Here is a 20,345-nt window from a genome sequence, read left to right as displayed (position 1 = left end):
CAACTCAAGACTTTGTTATTGTGTCTCATGATCAGTTTTAGATTACATTAGGTACATTTAGTTCATTATTTCACCATATTCTATGTAAATATAATACAACTCAAGACTTTTTTATTATGTCTCATAATCAGTTTTAGATTACATTAGGTACCTTTAGTTCATTATTTCACCATATCCTATGTAAATATAATACAACTCAAGACTTTGTTATTATGTCTCATAATCAGTTTTAGATTACATTAGGTACCTTTAGTTCATTATTTCACCATATCCTATGTAAATATAATACAACTCAAGACTTTGTTATTATGTCTCATAATCAGTTTTAGATTATACCTTTAGTTCATTATTTCACCATAATTTATGTAAATATAATACAACTCAAGACTTTGTTATTGTGTCTCATGATCAGTTTTAGATTACATTAGGTACCTTTAGTTCATTATTTCACCATATCCTATGTAAATATAATACAACTCAAGACTTTGTTATTGTGTCTCATGATCAGTTTTAGATTACATTAGGTACATTTAGTTCATTATTTCACCATATTCTATGTAAATATAATACAACTCAAGACTTTGTTGTTATGTCTCATAATCAGTTTTAGATTACATTAGGTACCTTTAGTTCATTATTTCACCATATTCTATATAAATATAATACAACTCAAGACTTTGTTATTATGTCTCATAATCAGTTTTAGATTACATTAGGTACCTTTAGTTCATTATTTCACCATAATTTATGTAAATATAATACAACTCAAGACTTTGTTATTATGTCTCATAATCAGTTTTAGATTACATTAGGTACCTTTAGTTCATTATTTCACCATAATTTATGTAAATATAATACAACTCAAGACTTTGTTATTATGTCTCAATCAGTTTTAGATTACATTAGGTACCTTTAGTTCATTATTTCACCATATTCTATATAAATATAATACAACTCAAGACTTTGTTATTATGTCTCATAATCAGTTTTAGATTACATTAGGTACCTTTAGTTCATTATTTCACCATATTCTATGTAAATATAATACAACTCAAGACTTTGTTATTATGTCTCATAATCAGTTTTAGATTACATTAGGTACCTTTAGTTCATTATTTCACCATATCCTATGTAAATATAATACAACTCAAGACTTTGTTATTATGTCTCATAATCAGTTTTAGATTACATTAGGTACCTTTAGTTCATTATTTCACCATAATTTATGTAAATATAATACAACTCAAGACTTTGTTATTATGTCTCATAATCAGTTTTAGATTACATTAGGTACCTTTAGTTCATTATTTCACCATATTCTATGTAAATATAATACAACTCAAGAATTTGTTATTATGTCTCATAATCAGTTTTAGATTACATTAGGTACCTTTAGTTCATTATTTCACCATATCCTATGTAAATATAATACAACTCAAGACTTTGTTATTATGTCTCATAATCAGTTTTAGATTACATTAGGTACCTTTAGTTCATTATTTCACCATATTCTATATAAATATAATACAACTCAAGACTTTGTTATTGTGTCTCATGATCAGTTTTAGATTACATTAGGTACATTTAGTTCATTATTTCACCATATTCTATGTAAATATAATACAACTCAAGACTTTGTTATTATGTCTCATAATCAGTTTTAGATTACATTAGGTACCTTTAGTTCATTATTTCACCATATCCTATGTAAATATAATACAACTCAAGACTTTGTTATTATGTCTCATAATCAGTTTTAGATTACATTAGGTACCTTTAGTTCATTATTTCACCATATCCTATGTAAATATAATACAACTCAAGACTTTGTTATTATGTCTCATAATCAGTTTTAGATTACATTAGGTACCTTTAGTTCATTATTTCACCATATTCTATATAAATATAATACAACTCAAGACTTTGTTATTGTGTCTCATGATCAGTTTTAGATTACATTAGGTACATTTAGTTCATTATTTCACCATATTCTATGTAAATATAATACAACTCAAGACTTTTTTATTATGTCTCATAATCAGTTTTAGATTACATTAGGTACCTTTAGTTCATTATTTCACCATATCCTATGTAAATATAATACAACTCAAGACTTTGTTATTATGTCTCATAATCAGTTTTAGATTACATTAGGTACCTTTAGTTCATTATTTCACCATATCCTATGTAAATATAATACAACTCAAGACTTTGTTATTATGTCTCATAATCAGTTTTAGATTATACCTTTAGTTCATTATTTCACCATAATTTATGTAAATATAATACAACTCAAGACTTTGTTATTGTGTCTCATGATCAGTTTTAGATTACATTAGGTACCTTTAGTTCATTATTTCACCATATCCTATGTAAATATAATACAACTCAAGACTTTGTTATTATGTCTCATAATCAGTTTTAGATTACATTAGGTACCTTTAGTTCATTATTTCACCATATCATATGTAAATATAATACAACTCAAGACTTTGTTATTATGTCTCATAATCAGTTTTAGATTACATTAGGTACCTTTAGTTCATTATTTCACCATAATTTATGTAAATATAATACAACTCAAGACTTTGTTATTATGTCTCATAATCAGTTTTAGATTACATTAGGTACCTTTAGTTCATTATTTCACCATAATTTATGTAAATATAATACAACTCAAGACTTTGTTATTATGTCTCATAATCAGTTTTAGATTACATTAGGTACCTTTAGTTCATTATTTCACCATATTCTTTGTAAATATAATACAACTCAAGACTTTGTTATTATGTCTCATAATCAGTTTTAGATTACATTAGGTACCTTTAGTTCATTGTTTCACCATATTCTATGTAAATATAATACAACTCAAGACTTTGTTATTATGTCTCATAATCAGTTTTAGATTACATTAGGTACCTTTAGTTCATTATTTCACCATATCCTATGTAAATATAATACAACTCAAGACTTTGTTATTATGTCTCATAATCAGTTTTAGATTACATTAGGTACCTTTAGTTCATTATTTCACCATATTCTATATAAATATAATACAACTCAAGACTTTGTTATTATGTCTCATAATCAGTTTTAGATTACATTAGGTACCTTTAGTTCATTATTTCACCATAATTTATGTAAATATAATACAACTCAAGACTTTGTTATTATGTCTCATAATCAGTTTTAGATTACATTAGGTACCTTTAGTTCATTATTTCACCATAATTTATGTAAATATAATACAACTCAAGACTTTGTTATTATGTCTCATAATCAGTTTTAGATTACATTAGGTACCTTTAGTTCATTATTTCACCATATTCTATATAAATATAATACAACTCAAGACTTTGTTATTGTGTCTCATGATCAGTTTTAGATTACATTAGGTACATTTAGTTCATTATTTCACCATATTCTATGTAAATATAATACAACTCAAGACTTTGTTATTATGTCTCATAATCAGTTTTAGATTACATTAGGTACCTTTAGTTCATTATTTCACCATATTCTATGTAAATATAATACAACTCAAGACTTTGTTATTATGTCTCATAATCAGTTTTAGATTACATTAGGTACCTTTAGTTCATTATTTCAAAATATTCTATGTAAATATAATACAACTCAAGACTTTGTTATTATGTCTCATAATCAGTTTTAGATTACATTAGGTACCTTTAGTTCACTATTTCACCATAATTTATGTAAATATAATACAACTCAAGACTTTGTTATTATGTCTCATAATCAGTTTTAGATTACATTAGGTACCTTTAGTTCATTATTTCACCATATCCTATGTAAATATAATACAACTCAAGACTTTGTTATTATGTCTCATAATCAGTTTTAGATTACATTAGGTACCTTTAGTTCATTATTTCACCATAATTTATGTAAATATAATACAACTCAAGACTTTGTTATTATGTCTCATAATCAGTTTTAGATTACATTAGGTACCTTTAGTTCATTATTTCACCATATTCTATATAAATATAATACAACTCAAGACTTTGTTATTGTGTCTCATGATCAGTTTTAGATTACATTAGGTACATTTAGTTCATTATTTCACCATATTCTATGTAAATATAATACAACTCAAGACTTTGTTATTATGTCTCATAATCAGTTTTAGATTACATTAGGTACCTTTAGTTCATTATTTCACCATATCCTATGTAAATATAATACAACTCAAGACTTTGTTATTATGTCTCATAATCAGTTTTAGATTACATTAGGTACCTTTAGTTCATTATTTCACCATATCCTATGTAAATATAATACAACTCAAGACTTTGTTATTATGTCTCATAATCAGTTTTAGATTACATTAGGTACCTTTAGTTCATTATTTCACCATATTCTATATAAATATAATACAACTCAAGACTTTGTTATTGTGTCTCATGATCAGTTTTAGATTACATTAGGTACATTTAGTTCATTATTTCACCATATTCTATGTAAATATAATACAACTCAAGACTTTTTTTTATGTCTCATAATCAGTTTTAGATTACATTAGGTACCTTTAGTTCATTATTTCACCATATCCTATGTAAATATAATACAACTCAAGACTTTGTTATTATGTCTCATAATCAGTTTTAGATTACATTAGGTACCTTTAGTTCATTATTTCACCATATCCTATGTAAATATAATACAACTCAAGACTTTGTTATTATGTCTCATAATCAGTTTTAGATTATACCTTTAGTTCATTATTTCACCATAATTTATGTAAATATAATACAACTCAAGACTTTGTTATTGTGTCTCATGATCAGTTTTAGATTACATTAGGTACCTTTAGTTCATTATTTCACCATATCCTATGTAAATATAATACAACTCAAGACTTTGTTATTATGTCTCATAATCAGTTTTAGATTACATTAGGTACCTTTAGTTCATTATTTCACCATATCCTATGTAAATATAATACAACTCAAGACTTTGTTATTATGTCTCATAATCAGTTTTAGATTACATTAGGTACCTTTAGTTCATTATTTCACCATAATTTATGTAAATATAATACAACTCAAGACTTTGTTATTATGTCTCATAATCAGTTTTAGATTACATTAGGTACCTTTAGTTCATTATTTCACCATAATTTATGTAAATATAATACAACTCAAGACTTTGTTATTATGTCTCATAATCAGTTTTAGATTACATTAGGTACCTTTAGTTCATTATTTCACCATATTCTTTGTAAATATAATACAACTCAAGACTTTGTTATTATGTCTCATAATCAGTTTTAGATTACATTAGGTACCTTTAGTTCATTGTTTCACCATATTCTATGTAAATATAATACAACTCAAGACTTTGTTATTATGTCTCATAATCAGTTTTAGATTACATTAGGTACCTTTAGTTCATTATTTCACCATATCCTATGTAAATATAATACAACTCAAGACTTTGTTATTATGTCTCATAATCAGTTTTAGATTACATTAGGTACCTTTAGTTCATTATTTCACCATATTCTATATAAATATAATACAACTCAAGACTTTGTTATTATGTCTCATAATCAGTTTTAGATTACATTAGGTACCTTTAGTTCATTATTTCACCATAATTTATGTAAATATAATACAACTCAAGACTTTGTTATTATGTCTCATAATCAGTTTTAGATTACATTAGGTACCTTTAGTTCATTATTTCACCATAATTTATGTAAATATAATACAACTCAAGACTTTGTTATTATGTCTCATAATCAGTTTTAGATTACATTAGGTACCTTTAGTTCATTATTTCACCATATTCTATATAAATATAATACAACTCAAGACTTTGTTATTGTGTCTCATGATCAGTTTTAGATTACATTAGGTACATTTAGTTCATTATTTCACCATATTCTATGTAAATATAATACAACTCAAGACTTTGTTATTATGTCTCATAATCAGTTTTAGATTACATTAGGTACCTTTAGTTCATTATTTCACCATATTCTATGTAAATATAATACAACTCAAGACTTTGTTATTATGTCTCATAATCAGTTTTAGATTACATTAGGTACCTTTAGTTCATTATTTCAAAATATTCTATGTAAATATAATACAACTCAAGACTTTGTTATTATGTCTCATAATCAGTTTTAGATTACATTAGGTACCTTTAGTTCACTATTTCACCATAATTTATGTAAATATAATACAACTCAAGACTTTGTTATTATGTCTCATAATCAGTTTTAGATTACATTAGGTACCTTTAGTTCATTATTTCACCATATCCTATGTAAATATAATACAACTCAAGACTTTGTTATTATGTCTCATAATCAGTTTTAGATTACATTAGGTACCTTTAGTTCATTATTTCACCATAATTTATGTAAATATAATACAACTCAAGACTTTGTTATTATGTCTCATAATCAGTTTTAGATTACATTAGGTACCTTTAGTTCATTATTTCACCATAATTTATGTAAATATAATACAACTCAAGACTTTGTTATTATGTCTCATAATCAGTTTTAGATTACATTAGGTACCTTTAGTTCATTATTTCACCATATTCTATGTAAATATAATACAACTCAAGACTTTGTTATTGTGTCTCATAATCAGTTTTAGATTACATTAGGTACCTTTAGTTCATTATTTCACCATATTCTATGTAAATATAATACAACTCAAGACTTTGTTATTATGTCTCATAATCAGTTTTAGATTACATTAGGTACCTTTAGTTCATTATTTCACCATATCCTATGTAAATATAATACAACTCAAGACTTTGTTATTATGTCTCATAATCAGTTTTAGATTACATTAGGTACCTTTAGTTCATTATTTCACCATATTCTATATAAATATAATACAACTCAAGACTTTGTTATTGTGTCTCATGATCAGTTTTAGATTACATTAGGTACATTTAGTTCATTATTTCACCATATTCTATGTAAATATAATACAACTCAAGACTTTGTTATTATGTCTCATAATCAGTTTTAGATTACATTAGGTACCTTTAGTTCATTATTTCACCATATCCTATGTAAATATAATACAACTCAAGACTTTGTTATTATGTCTCATAATCAGTTTTAGATTACATTAGGTACCTTTAGTTCATTATTTCACCATATCCTATGTAAATATAATACAACTCAAGACTTTGTTATTATGTCTCATAATCAGTTTTAGATTACATTAGGTACCTTTAGTTCATTATTTCACCATATCCTATGTAAATATAATACAACTCAAGACTTTGTTATTATGTCTCATAATCAGTTTTAGATTACATTAGGTACCTTTAGTTCATTATTTCACCATATCATATGTAAATATAATACAACTCAAGACTTTGTTATTATGTCTCATAATCAGTTTTAGATTACATTAGGTACCTTTAGTTCATTATTTCACCATAATTTATGTAAATATAATACAACTCAAGACTTTGTTATTATGTCTCATAATCAGTTTTAGATTACATTAGGTACCTTTAGTTCATTATTTCACCATATTCTATGTAAATATAATACAACTCAAGACTTTGTTATTATGTCTCATAATCAGTTTTAGATTACATTAGGTACCTTTAGTTCATTATTTCACCATATCATATGTAAATATAATACAACTCAAGACTTTGTTATTATGTCTCATAATCAGTTTTAGATTACATTAGGTACCTTTAGTTCATTATTTCACCATAATTTATGTAAATATAATACAACTCAAGACTTTGTTATTATGTCTCATAATCAGTTTTAGATTACATTAGGTACCTTTAGTTCATTATTTCACCATATTCTATATAAATATAATACAACTCAAGACTTTGTTATTATGTCTCATAATCAGTTTTAGATTACATTAGGTACCTTTAGTTCATTATTTCACCATAATTTATGTAAATATAATACAACTCAAGACTTTGTTATTATGTCTCATAATCAGTTTTAGATTACATTAGGTACCTTTAGTTCATTATTTCACCATAATTTATGTAAATATAATACAACTCAAGACTTTGTTATTATGTCTCATAATCAGTTTTAGATTACATTAGGTACCTTTAGTTCATTATTTCACCATATTCTATGTAAATATAATACAACTCAAGACTTTGTTATTGTGTCTCATAATCAGTTTTAGATTACATTAGGTACCTTTAGTTCATTATTTCACCATATTCTATGTAAATATAATACAACTCAAGACTTTGTTATTATGTCTCATAATCAGTTTTAGATTACATTAGGTACCTTTAGTTCATTATTTCACCATATCCTATGTAAATATAATACAACTCAAGACTTTGTTATTATGTCTCATAATCAGTTTTAGATTACATTAGGTACCTTTAGTTCATTATTTCACCATATTCTATATAAATATAATACAACTCAAGACTTTGTTATTGTGTCTCATGATCAGTTTTAGATTACATTAGGTACATTTAGTTCATTATTTCACCATATTCTATGTAAATATAATACAACTCAAGACTTTGTTATTATGTCTCATAATCAGTTTTAGATTACATTAGGTACCTTTAGTTCATTATTTCACCATATCCTATGTAAATATAATACAACTCAAGACTTTGTTATTATGTCTCATAATCAGTTTTAGATTACATTAGGTACCTTTAGTTCATTATTTCACCATATCCTATGTAAATATAATACAACTCAAGACTTTGTTATTATGTCTCATAATCAGTTTTAGATTACATTAGGTACCTTTAGTTCATTATTTCACCATATCCTATGTAAATATAATACAACTCAAGACTTTGTTATTATGTCTCATAATCAGTTTTAGATTACATTAGGTACCTTTAGTTCATTATTTCACCATATCATATGTAAATATAATACAACTCAAGACTTTGTTATTATGTCTCATAATCAGTTTTAGATTACATTAGGTACCTTTAGTTCATTATTTCACCATAATTTATGTAAATATAATACAACTCAAGACTTTGTTATTATGTCTCATAATCAGTTTTAGATTACATTAGGTACCTTTAGTTCATTATTTCACCATATTCTATGTAAATATAATACAACTCAAGACTTTGTTATTATGTCTCATAATCAGTTTTAGATTACATTAGGTACCTTTAGTTCATTATTTCACCATATCATATGTAAATATAATACAACTCAAGACTTTGTTATTATGTCTCATAATCAGTTTTAGATTACATTAGGTACCTTTAGTTCATTATTTCACCATAATTTATGTAAATATAATACAACTCAAGACTTTGTTATTATGTCTCATAATCAGTTTTAGATTACATTAGGTACCTTTAGTTCATTATTTCACCATATTCTATATAAATATAATACAACTCAAGACTTTGTTATTATGTCTCATAATCAGTTTTAGATTACATTAGGTACCTTTAGTTCATTATTTCACCATATTCTATGTAAATATAATACAACTCAAGACTTTGTTATTATGTCTCATAATCAGTTTTAGATTACATTAGGTACCTTTAGTTCATTATTTCACCATATTCTATGTAAATATAATACAACTCAAGACTTTGTTATTATGTCTCATAATCAGTTTTAGATTACATTAGGTACCTTTAGTTCATTATTTCACCATATTCTATGTAAATATAATACAACTCAAGACTTTGTTATTATGTCTCATAATCAGTTTTAGATTACATTAGGTACCTTTAGTTCATTATTTCACCATATTCTATGTAAATATAATACAACTCAAGACTTTGTTATTATGTCTCATAATCAGTTTTAGATTACATTAGGTACCTTTAGTTCATTATTTCACCATATCATATGTAAATATAATACAACTCAAGACTTTGTTATTATGTCTCATAATCAGTTTTAGATTCCATTAGATGTGTTTAGTTCATGATTTCATCAGAGTAACAATAGATTGGTACTATGTTGAGCAAGATGTTTCTTACCTTTTGATCCTTCAATTTTTCCTTCATTTTACGTTGTTCTTCTTGAAGCTGTTGTCGCATCTCAGACAACTGGCCCAACATTCTATGTCGTGGATCTGTTGAAAAGTTTAATAGTTGTTAATTGCTTACATTTTAATTAGTTGACTGGTGAACAATGTGTTGGTGAACTCCCATGTTATCTTTAAGCACATGAGGAACTCTATCAGAGTAGTCAATTAAAGTTTTAAATGAAATTGTTTTCCACTTAATTATTGTTAAGTAATTACAATTTCTAATTTATTAAGGCAAAAGTAAAGTCTAGCTATATTTAATTTATGATATGATAAAATCCTCTAACCCAGCACTTTCAAAAGCATTCAGATTATATGGTTTTATCATATTGTATCAAGACTTCTTAAGCTTGTATATTTTTCAGATATGGTAAATAACTTACAATATACAAACACACACATTCTTCAAAAGTCAAGGAATATTTAATTTACATTTTTTAAAATCTTGAGTTAAAAGTTATGACACTTTAGAAAAAGTTGTCAAAACTTAATGCTTTCCAATAAAACTTTCATTGAACAAAGTAAAAAGATCCTTAAATATTCTGAACAATGTAAAAAGATCCTTAAATATTGTGAACAAAGTGAAAAGATCCTTAAATATTCTGAACAAAGTGAAAAGATCCTTAAATATTCTGAACAATGTAAAAAGATCCTTAAATATTGTGAACACAGTAAAAAGATCCTTAAATATTGTGAACAAAGTGAAAAGATCCTTAAATATTGTGAACAAAGTGAAAAGATCCTTAAATATTGTGAACAAAGTAAAAAGATCCTTAAATATTGTGAAAAAAGTAAAAAGATCCTTAAATATTGTGAACAAAGTAAAAAGATCCTTAAATATTGTGAACAAAGTAAAAAGATCCTTAAATATTCTGAACAAAGTAAAAAGATCCTTAAATATTGTGAACAAAGTAAAAAGATCCTTAAATATTCTGAACAATGTAAAAAGATCCTTAAATATTGTGAACACAGTAAAAAGATCCTTAAATATTCTGAACAAAGTGAAAAGATCCTTAAATATTGTGAACAAAGTAAAAAGATCCTTAAATATTGTGAACAAAGTAAAAAGATCCTTAATATTGTGAACAAAGTAAAAAGATCCTTAAATATTCTGAACAAAGTAAAAAGATCCTTAAATATTGTGAACAAAGTAAAAAGATCCTTAAATATTCTGAACAAAGTAAAAAGATCCTTAAATATTGTGAACAAAGTAAAAAGATCCTTAAATATTGTGAACAAAGTAAAAAGATCCTTAAATATTGTGAACAAAGTAAAAAGATCCTTAAATATTGTGAACAAAGTAAAATATTCTTAAATATTGTGAACAAAGTAAAAAGATCCTTAAATATTGTGAACAAAGTAAAATATTCTTAAATATTGTGAACAAAGTAAAAAGATCCTTAAATATTCTGAACAAAGTAAAAAGATCCTTAAATATTGTGAACAAAGTAAAAAGATCCTTAAATATTCTGAACAAAGTAAAAAGATCCTTAAATATTGTGAACAAAGTGAAAAGATCCTTAAATATTGTGAACAAAGTGAAAAGATCCTTAAATATTGTGAACAAAGTTAAAAGATCCTTAAATATTGTGAACAAAGGGCAAGAATTTTTACTTATTCATAACAAAAACTTCAATGACGAAACATCTTGTTTTACAGGGTAACTTCAATGATGAAAGATCTTGCTTTACAGGGTTACTTCTTTGATGAAACATCTTGTTTTTACAGGGTAACGTCTATAATGAATCATCTTGTTTTACAGGGTTACTTCTATAATGAAACATCTTGTTTTACAGGGTTACTTCAATAATGAAACATCTTGTTTATAGGAATTCATCATACTGAAATATTTTACATAACAAGGACTTGCTCTACACATATTTTATTAGAAAATGAGAATAAGTCTAATAAATTTACCAACTGGCGGGTCTGGTTCAAAATATGGTGTACCAGATGTTACAGGTGAAGTAGCTGTTTCCTTTTCTTGAGTTTTCCTGGCTCGTAGAGGTGGGGAGCATGATTGAGCTCTCTCTTCAACCTAATGTAAAAAAAAATGTAACTTATTATTTTGTTTACTGAATAATGAAATCCCTGATGAGAAGAAACCCACTTGAAGTAAAAATGTATTCCAAAGACGGCTGATAAGGCTATTAAAACTTTAATTAAAATAAACTATAAAACTTAGAATTAAGTTCTGTACTTTCTTTTAATTAAAACTTTTAATACCCAAACCAACAGTCTTTAGAATACATGAGTAATGAAATGCAGAAAATATAAAAGAATTTTAAAATTTGAAAATAATTCACTGACAGCACTGAGCATGTTAGATGTAATAAAACATTGTCAAGTTTAGCCTATCTATTTTGTATTAATATAAGTCTACTGACAGCACTGAGCATGTTAGATGTAATAAAACATTGTTAAGTTTAGCCAAATCTATTTTGTATTAATATAGGTCTACTGACAGCACTGAGCATGTTAGATGTAATAAAACATTGTCAAGTTTAGCCAAATCTATCTTGTATTAATATAAGTCTACTGACAGCACTGAGCATGTTAGATGTAATAAAACATTGTTAAGTTTAGCCAAATCTATTTTGTATTAATATAAGTCTACTGACAGCACTGAGCATGTTAGATGTAATAAAACATTGTCACGTTTAGCCAAATCTATCTGGTATTAATATAAGTCTACTGACAGCACTGAGCATGTTAGATGTAATAAAACATTGTTAAGTTTAGCCAAATCTATTTTGTATTACTATAAGTCTACTGTATCAGTTTTACTTCAAAAGTATTACTAAGTAAAAGTGAATTCAACAAGTAAGTAGTAAACATGGTAAAAGTATATTAGTCTCAAGGAAAGATTAATAAGAGTGGTCAACAAGTAATAATCATCACTGAAGATATTATATATGTATGAATAAATACTGAAGATATTATATACGTATGAATAAATACTGAAGATATTATATACGTATGAATAAATACTGAAGATATTAAATAAGTATGAATAAATACTGAAGATATTATATACGTATGAATAAATAATGAAGATATTATATACCTATAAATAAATACTGAAGATATATATGTATGAATAAATACTGAAGATATTATATATGTATGAATAAATACTGAAGATATTATATACGTATGAATAAATACTGAAGATATTATATACGTATGAATAAATACTGAAGATATTATATACGTATGAATAAATACTGAAGATATTATATACGTATGAATAAATACTAAAGATATTATATACGTATGAATAAATATATATTATTTTCTTAGCTATAAAAAACTAAAATACAGTTATTTTACCTTCTTACACCTTTAGAACAAATTAGAATGAAGATAAATAATTATTTTAGGTGTTAAATAAAGAAAAATACAACCAACTTTGATATTAGTAAGAAGGCTGTTATTACAGCAAGATTTATTCCTCTATGTATTCAACAATCCAGATACAGAACTGGATGAAGTATTACTATGAACATTAACCTCACAACAAAGTAAGTTAGATTTACAAAACCTGGGGTATACTTTTAGTTTTCAACTGTTACTAACTTGAGCTACAGCTTTAGACCAAGGAAAGCAAAACATGTGAAGACATAGCAGTACCATTATTTTAATAGTAAAACCTTACATTTACCACACCTTATCATATGGTACTGTTGTAAAAATAGAAAAACATGATTAGAGTTAAAAGTTAGGAAAGAACTGCAGAATGTATTCAACTATAATCTTAATTTTTTTTAAAATTATCCATTTGAGGATTTCAAGTTCTTAGAAGCTCTAGAATTGGCAAACAGATCTGAACATTTGCAGGTAATCTGAACTTAAGAAAAACAAATACACAGTTTTTACACCAATCTGATAAATAACAGGATGTCTAAGACCTGTTGTTGTTTCCTTTCTTTCTTCTCTCGTTCTTGCCTTCGTTTCTCTTCTGCTTCCTGTTGTTGCTTCAACAGTTCTTTTTGCTGTTCTTCCTGCATCTGTCTCAGCCTTTCTTGTCTCAAACGAAGCTATTCATACAAATATAAAACCATTAAGCTGCATCAACTGGAACACATTTTTACTCATAACAACAAATACATAAGTTTTGAAACAATGAAGACCAGCTTACAATAAAAACAAACACTTTATAATCACAAACCCCTTCATCTTTACGTTTTCTCTTATCCACTTCTTCTTCATACTCTCTTTGCATTCGAAGTCTTTGTTCCTCAACTCGTTTAGCCAATTTTTCATCTTCTTGAGATTCTCTTTCTCTGGCTTCAGCTGCCAGTTTTTTCTTTTCATCAATCTAGGATTTAGAAGTGTTTGTTAAAACAGTCACTAACAATGAATAACATGTTAAAGATAACTTTTACATATAATAGTTACTTAAGTACAAAACCAAAAATTACTGTAATAGAGTTTTGAAACATAAAACGATGAACAACACAATAGATGACACTATTAATTAGCAAGAAAATTAATTATACAAATAAAATTATTTAATAAATTTCTCTTAATTATGATTAACACTTAAACAACATGTAAATGTTTTCTTATTCTCCAGTTTAAGGTAAAAACTTCATAATTCCTTTAGCAATGAAAGAAAGTAGGGCAATATTCATCCCTAAACAGGTTTAGACAAAACCCGACATTACAAGAAAGAAAATAAAAGTATTTATACATCTATCAGTGAGTTAGCAGTACTTCATCTTTCAGAACAGTTCACTTATCTATCAATGGGTTAGCAGTACTTCATCTTTCAGAACAGTTCACTTGTCTATCAGTGGGTTAGCAGTACTTCATCTTTCAGAACAGTTCACTTATCTATCAGTGAGTTAGCAGTACTTCATCTTTTAGAACAGTTCACTTATCTATCAGTGGGTTAGCAGTACTTCATCTTTTAGAACAGTTCACTTATCTATCAATGGGTTAGCAATACTTCATCTTTCAGAACAGTTCACTTATCTATCAGTGGGTTAGCAATACTTCATCTTTCAGAACAGTTCACTTATCTATGAATGGGTTAGCAATACTTCATCTTTCAGAACAGTTCACTTATCTATCAATGTGTTAGCAATACTTCATCTTTCAGAACAGTTCACTTATCTATCAGTGGGTTAGCAGTACTTCATCTTTTAGAACAGTTCACTTATCTATCAGTGGGTTAGCAATACTTCATCTTTTAGAACAGTTCACTTATCTATCAGTGGGTTAGCAATACTTCATCTTTCAGAACAGTTCACTTATCTATCAATGTGTTAGCAGTACTTCATCTTTCAGAACAGTTCACTTATCTATCAATGGGTTAGCAGTACTTCATCTTTCAGAACAGTTCACTTATCTATCAATGGGTTAGCAATACTTCATCTTTCAGAACAGTTCACTTATCTATCAATGGGTTAGCAGTACTTCATCTTTCAGAACAGTTCACTTATCTATCAATGTGTTAGCAGTACTTCATCTTTCAGAACAGTTCACTTATCTATCAATGGGTTAGCAATACTTCATCTTTCAGAACAGTTCACTTATCTATGAATGGGTTAGCAATACTTCATCTTTCAGAACAGTTCACTTATCTATCAATGTGTTAGCAGTACTTCATCTTTCAGAACAGTTCACTTATCTATCAATGTGTTAGCAGTACTTCATCTTTCAGAACAGTTCACTTATCTATCAATGTGTTAGCAGTACTTCATCTTTCAGAACAGTTCACTTATCTATCAGTGGGTTAGCAGTACTTCATCTTTCAGAACAGTTCACTTATCTATCAATGGGTTAGCAGTACTTCATCTTTCAGAACAGTTCACTTATCTATCAATGGGTTAGCAATACTTCATCTTTCAGAACAGTTCACTTATCTATCAGTGGGTTAGCAGTACTTCATCTTTCAGAACAGTTCACTTATCTATCAATGGGTTAGCAGTACTTCATCTTTCAGAACAGTTCACTTATCTATCAATGGGTTAGCAATACTTCATCTTTCAGAACAGTTCACTTATCTATCAGTGGGTTAGCAGTACTTCATCTTTCAGAACAGTTCACTTATCTATCAATGGGTTAGCAGTACTTCATCTTTCAGAACAGTTCACTTATCTATCAGTGGGTTAGCAGTACTTCATCTTTCAGAACAGTTCACTTATCTATCAATGGGTTAGCAGTACTTCATCTTTCAGAACAGTTCACTTATCTATCAGTGGGTTAGCAGTTCTTCATCTTTCAGAACAGTTCACTTATCTATCAATGTGTTAGCAGTACTTCATCTTTCAGAACAGTTCACTAATCTATCAGTGGGTTAGCAGTACTTCATCTTTCAGAACAGTTCACTTATCTATCAGTGGGTTAGCAGTACTTCATCTTTCAGAACAGTTCACTTATCTATCAATGGGTTAGCAGTACTTCATCTTTCAGAACAGTTCACTTATCTATCAATGGGTTAGCAGTACTTCATCTTTCAGAACAGTTCACTTATCTATCAATGGGTTAGCAGTACTTCATCTTTTAGAACAGTTCACTTATCTATCAGTGGGTTAGCAATACTTCATCTTTCAGAACAGTTCACTTATCTATCAATGGGTTAGCAGTACTTCATCTTTCAGAACAGTTCACTTATCTATCAATGGGTTAGCAATACTTCATCTTTCAGAACAGTTCACTTATCTATGAATGGGTTAGCAATACTTCATCTTTCAGAACAGTTCACTTATCTATGAATGGGTTAGCAATACTTCATCTTTCAGAACAGTTCACTTATCTATCAGTGGGTTAGCAATACTTCATCTTTTAGAACAGTTCACTTATCTATCAATGGGTTAGCAGTACTTCATGTTTCAGAACAGTTCACTTATCTATCATTGGGTTAGCAGTACTTCATCTTTCAGAACAGTTCACTTATCTATCAATGGGTTAGCAATACTTCATCTTTCAGAACAGTTCACTTATCTATCAGTGGGTTAGCAATACTTCATCTTTCAGAACAGTTCACTTATCTATCAATGGGTTAGCAATACTTCATCTTTTAGAACAGTTCACTTATCTATCAATGGGTTAGCAGTACTTCATGTTTCAGAACAGTTCACTTATCTATCATTGGGTTAGCAATACTTCATCTTTCAGAACAGTTCACTTATCTATCAGTGGGTTAGCAGTACTTCATCTTTCAGAACAGTTCACTTATCTATCAGTGGGTTAGCAGTACTTCATCTTTTAGAACAGTTCACTTATCTATCAGTGGGTTAGCAATACTTCATCTTTCAGAACAGTTCACTTGTCTATCAGTGAGTTAGCAGTACTTCATCTTTCAGAACAGTTCACTTATCTATGAATGGGTTAGCAATACTTCATCTTTCAGAACAGTTCACTTATCTATCAATGGGTTAGCAATACTTCATCTTTTAGAACAGTTCACTTATCTATCAATGGGTTAGCAGTACTTCATGTTTCAGAACAGTTCACTTATCTATCATTGGGTTAGCAATACTTCATCTTTCAGAACAGTTCACTTATCTATCAGTGAGTTAGCAGTACTTCATCTTTCAGAACAGTTCACTTATCTATCAATGGGTTAGCAATACTTCATCTTTCAGAACAGTTCACTTATCTATCAGTGGGTTAGCAATACTTCATCTTTCAGAACAGTTCACTTATCTATCAATGGGTTAGCAATACTTCATCTTTTAGAACAGTTCACTTATCTATCAATGGGTTAGCAGTACTTCATGTTTCAGAACAGTTCACTTATCTATCATTGGGTTAGCAATACTTCATCTTTCAGAACAGTTCACTTATCTATCAGTGGGTTAGCAGTACTTCATCTTTCAGAACAGTTCACTTATCTATCAATGGGTTAGCAGTACTTCATCTTTCAGAACAGTTCACTTATCTATCAATGGGTTAGCAGTACTTCATCTTTCAGAACAGTTCACTTATCTATCAATGGGTTAGCAGTACTTCATCTTTAGAACAGTTCACTTATCTATCAGTGGGTTAGCAATACTTCATCTTTCAGAACAGTTCACTTATCTATCAATGGGTTAGCAGTACTTCATCTTTCAGAACAGTTCACTTATCTATCAATGGGTTAGCAATACTTCATCTTTCAGAACAGTTCACTTATCTATGAATGGGTTAGCAATACTTCATCTTTCAGAACAGTTCACTTATCTATGAATGGGTTAGCAATACTTCATCTTTCAGAACAGTTCACTTATCTATCAATGGGTTAGCAGTACTTCATGTTTCAGAACAGTTCACTTATCTATCAATGGGTTAGCAGTACTTCATCTTTCAGAACAGTTCACTTATCTATCAATGGGTTAGCAATACTTCATCTTTCAGAACAGTTCACTTATCTATCAGTGGGTTAGCAATACTTCATCTTTCAGAACAGTTCACTTATCTATCAATGGGTTAGCAATACTTCATCTTTTAGAACAGTTCACTTATCTATCAATGGGTTAGCAGTACTTCATCTTTCAGAACAGTTCACTTATCTATCAATGTGTTAGCAGTACTTCATCTTTCAGAACAGTTCACTAATCTATCAGTGGGTTAGCAGTACTTCATCTTTCAGAACAGTTCACTTATCTATCAGTGGGTTAGCAGTACTTCATCTTTCAGAACAGTTCACTTATCTATCAATGGGTTAGCAGTACTTCATCTTTCAGAACAGTTCACTTATCTATCAATGGGTTAGCAGTACTTCATCTTTCAGAACAGTTCACTTATCTATCAATGGGTTAGCAGTACTTCATCTTTTAGAACAGTTCACTTATCTATCAGTGGGTTAGCAATACTTCATCTTTCAGAACAGTTCACTTATCTATCAATGGGTTAGCAGTACTTCATCTTTCAGAACAGTTCACTTATCTATCAATGGGTTAGCAATACTTCATCTTTCAGAACAGTTCACTTATCTATGAATGGGTTAGCAATACTTCATCTTTCAGAACAGTTCACTTATCTATGAATGGGTTAGCAATACTTCATCTTTCAGAACAGTTCACTTATCTATCAATGGGTTAGCAGTACTTCATGTTTCAGAACAGTTCACTTATCTATCAATGGGTTAGCAGTACTTCATCTTTCAGAACAGTTCACTTATCTATCAATGGGTTAGCAGTACTTCATCTTTCAGAACAGTTCACTTATCTATCAATGGGTTAGCAATACTTCATCTTTCAGAACAGTTCACTTATCTATCAGTGGGTTAGCAATACTTCATCTTTCAGAACAGTTCACTTATCTATCAATGGGTTAGCAATACTTCATCTTTTAGAACAGTTCACTTATCTATCAATGGGTTAGCAGTACTTCATGTTTCAGAACAGTTCACTTATCTATCATTGGGTTAGCAGTACTTCATCTTTCAGAACAGTTCACTTATCTATCAATGGGTTAGCAATACTTCATCTTTCAGAACAGTTCACTTATCTATCAGTGGGTTAGCAATACTTCATCTTTCAGAACAGTTCACTTATCTATCAATGGGTTAGCAATACTTCATCTTTTAGAACAGTTCACTTATCTATCAATGGGTTAGCAGTACTTCATGTTTCAGAACAGTTCACTTATCTATCATTGGGTTAGCAATACTTCATCTTTCAGAACAGTTCACTTATCTATCAGTGGGTTAGCAGTACTTCATCTTTCAGAACAGTTCACTTATCTATCAGTGGGTTAGCAGTACTTCATCTTTTAGAACAGTTCACTTATCTATCAGTGGGTTAGCAATACTTCATCTTTCAGAACAGTTCACTTGTCTATCAGTGAGTTAGCAGTACTTCATCTTTCAGAACAGTTCACTTATCTATGAATGGGTTAGCAATACTTCATCTTTCAGAACAGTTCACTTATCTATCAATGGGTTAGCAATACTTCATCTTTTAGAACAGTTCACTTATCTATCAATGGGTTAGCAGTACTTCATGTTTCAGAACAGTTCACTTATCTATCATTGGGTTAGCAATACTTCATCTTTCAGAACAGTTCACTTATCTATCAGTGAGTTAGCAGTACTTCATCTTTCAGAACAGTTCACTTATCTATCAATGGGTTAGCAATACTTCATCTTTCAGAACAGTTCACTTATCTATCAGTGGGTTAGCAATACTTCATCTTTTAGAACAGTTCACTTATCTATCAATGGGTTAGCAGTACTTCATGTTTCAGAACAGTTCACTTATCTATCATTGGGTTAGCAATACTTCATCTTTCAGAACAGTTCACTTATCTATCAGTGGGTTAGCAGTACTTCATCTTTCAGAACAGTTCACTTATCTATCAGTGGGTTAGCAGTAC

The 20,345-nt window shown here is 28.4% G+C and overlaps 1 protein-coding gene across 18 annotated transcripts in view; it reads right to left on the bottom strand.

Moving 5' to 3' along the window:
• Nucleotides 1–20,345, bottom strand: part of LOC143230083 (uncharacterized) — a 180,340-nt gene that overhangs the window by 44,730 nt on the left and 115,265 nt on the right. For all 18 annotated transcript variants that reach the window (XM_076463106.1, XM_076463100.1, XM_076463103.1 and 15 more), the window contains 4 exons: nt 14,206–14,355; nt 13,946–14,074; nt 11,952–12,072; nt 9,985–10,079 (listed from right to left, as the gene is read on the bottom strand). In XM_076463106.1, the coding sequence (XP_076319221.1) occupies nt 9,985–10,079; nt 11,952–12,072; nt 13,946–14,074; nt 14,206–14,355 (495 nt within the window). The remainder of the gene's footprint in view (nt 1–9,984; nt 10,080–11,951; nt 12,073–13,945; nt 14,075–14,205; nt 14,356–20,345) is intronic.

This window comes from Tachypleus tridentatus, chromosome 10, assembly GCF_004210375.1.
Source record: "Tachypleus tridentatus isolate NWPU-2018 chromosome 10, ASM421037v1, whole genome shotgun sequence".
Classification (NCBI taxonomy): domain Eukaryota; kingdom Metazoa; phylum Arthropoda; class Merostomata; order Xiphosura; family Limulidae; genus Tachypleus; species Tachypleus tridentatus.
This window is presented reverse-complemented; position numbering and strand designations above follow the sequence as displayed.